The 5,852-nt window shown below is 60.2% G+C and overlaps 1 protein-coding gene across 1 annotated transcript in view; it reads right to left on the bottom strand.

The window, feature by feature from the left end:
* Window positions 1-3,214, bottom strand: part of LOC102766296 (chromosome unknown open reading frame, human C10orf90) — an 88,216-nt gene extending 85,002 nt beyond the window's left edge. Inside the window, exon 1 of the mRNA XM_015572593.1 lies at window positions 2,472-3,214. Within this exon, the coding sequence (XP_015428079.1) occupies window positions 2,472-2,711 (240 nt within the window). The 5' untranslated portion in view covers window positions 2,712-3,214. The remainder of the gene's footprint in view (window positions 1-2,471) is intronic.
* Window positions 3,215-5,852: the final 2,638 nt, after the last annotated feature.

Here is a 5,852-nt window from a genome sequence, read left to right as displayed (position 1 = left end):
GTTTCAGCCCCGGCTGGTTTGGCTCAGTGGATAGAGTGTCAGCCTGCAGGCTGATGGGTCCTGGGTTCGATTCCCGGTCAAGGACATGTACCTCGGTTGCAGGCTCGGTCCCCCGGAGGCAACCAATGAATGTGTGTCTCTCACATCGATGTACTTTTCTCTCTGTGCCTCTTCCCCTCCCTTCCCCCTGCTCTAAAATCCAATGGGAACTATCCCTGGGTGAGGATTAGCAACAACAGAAGGACGGTGTCAGGAGAGGAGTGTGCCGGCCGGCAGAGCTAGGCAGGGCCGTGGCTCATCTCCGATCTCCAATAAGAGGCAGCATCTCGGAGCGCTGACACAGCTCCGGACCGAGGCCACGGCCTTAGGAAAATGCCCGCCTTAGACCTGAAACTCAACACAAGCAGCCAGGAGGTCCTCGCGGGAAGGACTTGGAATCCACACACGTTTACAGAAACGAACGCTCCCAGGTCACGTGTGCGGGAGAACCAGCCTGCCTCCCACTGAGCACCTCTGTGCACCGGGAGCCCGTCCGGGGCTGGGCTCACTCTCACCCCACCGAGCTCTTAATGGGCAAAGCCCGCAGGCGAACCGATGGCCCTGGAGCCCGCGAGACCACGCGGGCCCTGGGCGCGGCGAACAGGCCCCGGCTGTGCACTGGCCTCGCCCTCAGTTCAGGGTGGGAAGTGAGCTGGTATGCGGCCTCTCTCCCGGTTCCCAATGGAAATAGTGCCGACCCACCCATGGGAAGGGTCCGATGGGCTCAGCGTGGGACAATTTCAGGCTCTGAAGGACCGCTCAGATCCTGAAGCAGCGGGGGACTCAGAGGGGCAGAAGCACGGGTCCTCACTGACGGTGCTCAAGGTTGGCCTGCCCTTGAGCTGGCGATGCAGGCCCTGCCTGGACCACTTCTCCAGTCACAGTGAGGCCCCTCCAGCCGGCCCGCCTGACGGGTGGGGAGGGTCTGGGACCCGCTCCCACTTTACCATAGACGTTAGACTCCAGGCCCCAGTCAGGCAGCAGGCACGCAGCCTCTGCAGTCGGCTGTGACTGGTAACGCAGTGCGGTGGGGGGAGTGGGGGGGAGTACAGGCCAGGGAAACAGGTTACAAAAAAGTTGTGACTGTCACGATGAAGTTTTTTACAGCCTCCTGCAAAGATGCTTTTTAAAAAATTACCACACTATTATCTTCACTGTTACTCTAGGAATAAATACAGTTTTGTGCATGAAAAATAAAATGGGGACACGGAGCTGCTGTCTGCCATTTGTGGGTTAAAAGGTCGCCATGAACCCTTCTGTCAAGTGCAAGAGGAGGTAACTCGACAGGTCTCCCTCCCCCAGGGCTGAGCACGGCTGCAGTGAGAGCCCACAATGACGTCCTGTCCCCACCTGCTCATTAATGACGTGGCGAGAACCACATCTCTGGCTTTTATCTCTGGCTTCTTTCCACTGCGCTCTCATCGCACACCTTCGGCCCTGGTTCGCCGGGCCATGGGCGGCGACCGCTGGACTGATTAACACCAACATGGCCGTGGCCTTCCCCCGGCAGCCGTGAGCATGGAAATTCACGGCCCGGCTCGGACTGCAGAGGCCGGCCTCACGCCCGGCCCGGCGCTTCTCGGGTTGCCTGGGAGGAAGGAAGCCAGCGTCGGGAACAAAAGGCCGGAGCAGGTGCCAGCGTTCACGGGGCCCTCCAGATGGGAGCATCGATATTCAGGAAGGTGCCCTTTTCATAAAACATGAGCAATTTGCATGCTGCATTTTTCAAAAGAGATGGGTAAGTGAGCTACAGGGGAGTCAATTACAGTGTCATTCATAATGGATCCGGTGCAATAAAGAGCGATCAGATTTCATGCGTGTTTACTTTCGGAACCGTAACTGCTGCGGGCTCATCCCGGCTGCAGAATGCAAATATGCTTCGGGGTGATTTGTGTCCCTCATTTCGACATTCGAAATCCCCGGGGTTCCTTCTCCCCCCCCCCTCCCCCCAGATGCAGCCTCCCCTTGAAAACCCGAGCTCCCCTCACACATGAAAGTCCCTTCTCACCGGCCCAACTGAAACCGTCCTCTTTCACCTCGGTCAAGCCCTGTTTACCCTGCTGCCAACCACACCCGGAAACAAGTAGCAATTCGTTTTTAAAGACAGGTGATGGCACATGTATAGCGCCCAGAAGATGTAACTCACAGGAAGGCTGCGTCACTACATGTGGATACAATGTATCCGACTCCTTGGAGCACTGAATCATGTTTGCAGACGCAGGCATGTGTCATGTATAAACCCCATCCATCCCGTGTGCTTCTCCCCGCCCCTAGTTCAAAACCTGGAATGTCTTTTCCAAGCCCCCTGGGGGAAACCCCACACCAGTGACGGAGCATCTGACCTGTCCGCTTTTTTTTTCCCCCTCACCCCCCTCGGCCCGCGTGTCCCCGGACGAGGCCTGGGCCCCCTGCTCCCCCCTAGGTCATGGTACCTCGTAGGTGCTGGCGCTCCTCTCGGCCGGCTTCAGGCCGCGGTACAGACGGAGGATACACACTTTGGCTCTGCTCTGGGAGGGAAACCAGTTGCTCTTCACGAAATCCATGACCATCACATGGTTTTTCAACTCGGTGCTGAAGGCTTTGATCTGGAAGGTCCGGCGCCCGGCGGTTTCCGCGTGGCGGGCGGCGGACCCGAGCGGACGGGTCCCTGCAGGAGTCCCAGGGCGCTGCATGACACGCGCAATCTTGTGACTCCGGCTCGCCAGCCTGGCAGACACAATTTTCTTTGTTTCACCCGGGCACTGAGTGCAGCAGGAGGGACCGGGGAAGTGGCCCGACTCCGACCTGCTCCGGTGTTTTCCAGCTCACAGCTCCTTGTCCCCATGCCCCGGCGGCCCCAGGTGCGGGTGTGTGCGCGGGGCTCTCCAGGGTGACCTTCACGGGCCATAAAGAGACTCCCAGGCTCCCACCTGCGTTCCCCGGCTGCCTGGATTCTTCTCTGATTTCAGACACATCTCTCTGGGTCCCTGCGCTCACGTCCTGAAGGCAGAATGAGCCCGGTGACCGGTGACCGGGAGGCTCCGTGTGTTCCGGCTGCGGCCCTCCAACCCACATAAATGATTGACTGGACGCCCGGCCAAGGAGCCACAGGTGACCATGGCTGCCTCTTACAGCTCCTGCTCTTCCATGCCGGGGCCGGGAGAGACCAGCCCAGCTCCCGCCACACAAAGGGTGACCTCAGTCTGGGAAGATAAGAGACACATTCACGTGACAAAGAGAACTTGGGCTCAGAGCGGCGCCGGCGGCCAGTGGGCCTTAGAGGAACAGGGCCGAGCGAGGAGCATGGGCCACAGGGGGGGTGGGGAGTGGGGGCGCTGGCTGACTCGGGTCCCCAGTCAACCCTGAGCAGTCCCCCGCCCCCTGAGCCTCAGTCTCCCAGGAGGAGAGTGGGAATCATAGCATCTGCCATCACAGGGCTGTGGGGGGATGGGGCACAGATTGGAAACGTGAGGAAGGAGCAAGGGCAGAGGGTCAGGCCTCCCAGGGCAGGTGCCTGTGTCCTGGGTGCTGGGCTGCCTCCGACGTGTCAATGTCAGGAGTGGACATTCACACGGCGCTGAAAACGACTAGGTCCTGACCTGCGATCACGTAGACACGCAAGTGCGTGACAGACTCCTTCGCGTGACATGGCATGTGTGGGTGCCACTTCAGTCAGCCCAGCACCCACACAGGGGCAGACACTGCTGGCCTAGGGTCAGGGGCTGGGCAGGAGAGAGCCGCCGAGAGCAGCGGCCTGTGTTCCCAGGCCCCAGACAGCTCTTCTCTGGGGGCAGCTTCCTGGGGCTCTAGGCCAAGATATCCTTCCCCCAGGGATTCTCCCCCCACAGAGATGCCCCCAGTGACTCTGTTTCCCCACCTGGAAAGCCATGGGGGCAGGTGAATGGAGAAGTGATTGCAAATGACCCTCCTGAGGAGGTCACTGCCCACAGAGGGCCCCGCGCCTCCACACGCAGCGCGCACAGTGAGTGCAGCCCCGGGGGAGGTTGGCCACATGATAGAGACCCCGAGAGGCCCTCCTGGGAGATAGACACGGTGTCCAGTTGTTTATTTATTTGTTTGTTTATTATTGATTTCAGAGAGGTAGGGAGAGGGAGAGGAGACAGAAACATCGCTGATGAGAGAGAACCCTCATTGACCCGCTGCCTCCTGCCGCCCCTCCTGGGAATGGAGCCCACATCCCAGGCCGGTGCCCTGACCGGGAATCGAGCCGTGACCTCCTGGTTCCTAGGCTGATGCTCGTCCCCTGAGCCACGCCAGCCTTGAAGGACACCTGCTGTGCTGCCGAGCCGCCTCCCGCAGAGCCCACTGCAGGGCCCCCGTCACGCTCTGCGCCCGCACTTTGTCACAATGCCGGCCCAGCAGGAGACGGGGGCGGGCCCTGCAGCCATGTTCACCAAACGCCATCGCTCTGCAGGGAAAAGGGCTCTTCGCTGTCCTCATTCAAACAAATCACTCGGTCAGCCACTGACCTCACTGACGTCCAGCGGACGACCCTGTTCCATTTCCCCAAACCGGTCCGCGGGTCTGCTGTCCGATGGCACCAAATCAACAGAAATGGGCCTTGAATGGGTGTGTGTTGAAAGATCTGTGGAACTGATCTCTTCCTCCTCCCGGGCCCCCGATCCCCTAGGCAGGGCTGTGTGGGAGACACGGTGCACTGCCTAAATAATGAATTATTCACAAAGCAGGGAGCTCGCAGGTACCCGGTGCCAGAAACACGCCTCTGAATTCTTAACCTGCTCTCCAGCGGGACTGGCATCGCGCCCCGAACGCTGCCCTGATTATGCCGCGTTCCAGAGCTGACTCTCTGCAGGGCCCGCGCAGACCTGGGAAGCAGGAGGCAACAATGAAGGCAGATGACTAGGAACTTCTGAATGCATGATTTGGCTTCCTTTCCGGGGGAAGTGACATTTTTATTTATGGTGCTACGCTCATTCGGTGGGAGCTGACGTCCTCTCTCCTCCCAAAGGCACAGCACGCGCCAAGAATGTCCAAACAGCCCCCTCCCAAAACAGGTGACAGGGCAGGCCGCCAGACACAGAACCAGGCCGCTGGGCACAGAACCAGGCTGCCAGACACAGAACCAGGCCGCTGGGCACAGAACCAGGCCACAGGACACAGAACCAGGCTGCAGGACACAGAACCAGGCTGCAGGACACAGAACCAGGCTGCAGGGCACAGAACCCAGACCGCCGGGCACAGAACCAGGCCACAGGACACAGAACCCAGACCGCTGGGCACAGAATCAGGCCACAGGACACAGAACCCAGACCGCCGGACACAGAACCAGGCCGCCGGACACAGAACCAGGCCACAGGGCACAGAACCCAGACCGCCAGACACAGAACCAGGCCACAGGACACAGAACCCAGACCGCCGGGCACAGAACCAGGCTGCAGGACACAGAACCCAGACCGCCGGACACAGAATCAGGCCGCCGGGCACAGAACCCAGACCACCAGACACAGAACCAGGCCGCAGAACACAGAACCCAGACCGCCAGACACAGAACCAGGCCGCCGGACACAGAACCAGGCCACAGGGCACAGAACCCAGACCACCGGACACAGAACCAGGCCGCAGGACACAGAACCAGGCCGCCGGACACAGAACCAGGCCGCAGGACACAGAACCAGGCCACAGGACACAGAACCAGGCCGCCAGACACAGAACCAGGCCGCTGAACACAGAACTCAGGCTGCCGGGCACAGAACCAGGCCGCATCTTTCTCCGCTTCTGCGTCCCCACATCCCCCTCCCCCTCCGGGTTCTAGAATAAAACAAAGAGGCTGAGAACGAGGAGGCTGGCAGGGG

Source organism: Myotis davidii, unplaced genomic scaffold, assembly GCF_000327345.1.
Source record: "Myotis davidii unplaced genomic scaffold, ASM32734v1 scaffold72, whole genome shotgun sequence".
Lineage (NCBI taxonomy): Eukaryota > Metazoa > Chordata > Mammalia > Chiroptera > Vespertilionidae > Myotis > Myotis davidii.
The sequence above is the reverse complement of the archived record's forward strand: the minus strand, read 5'-3'. Positions and strand labels throughout refer to the sequence as shown.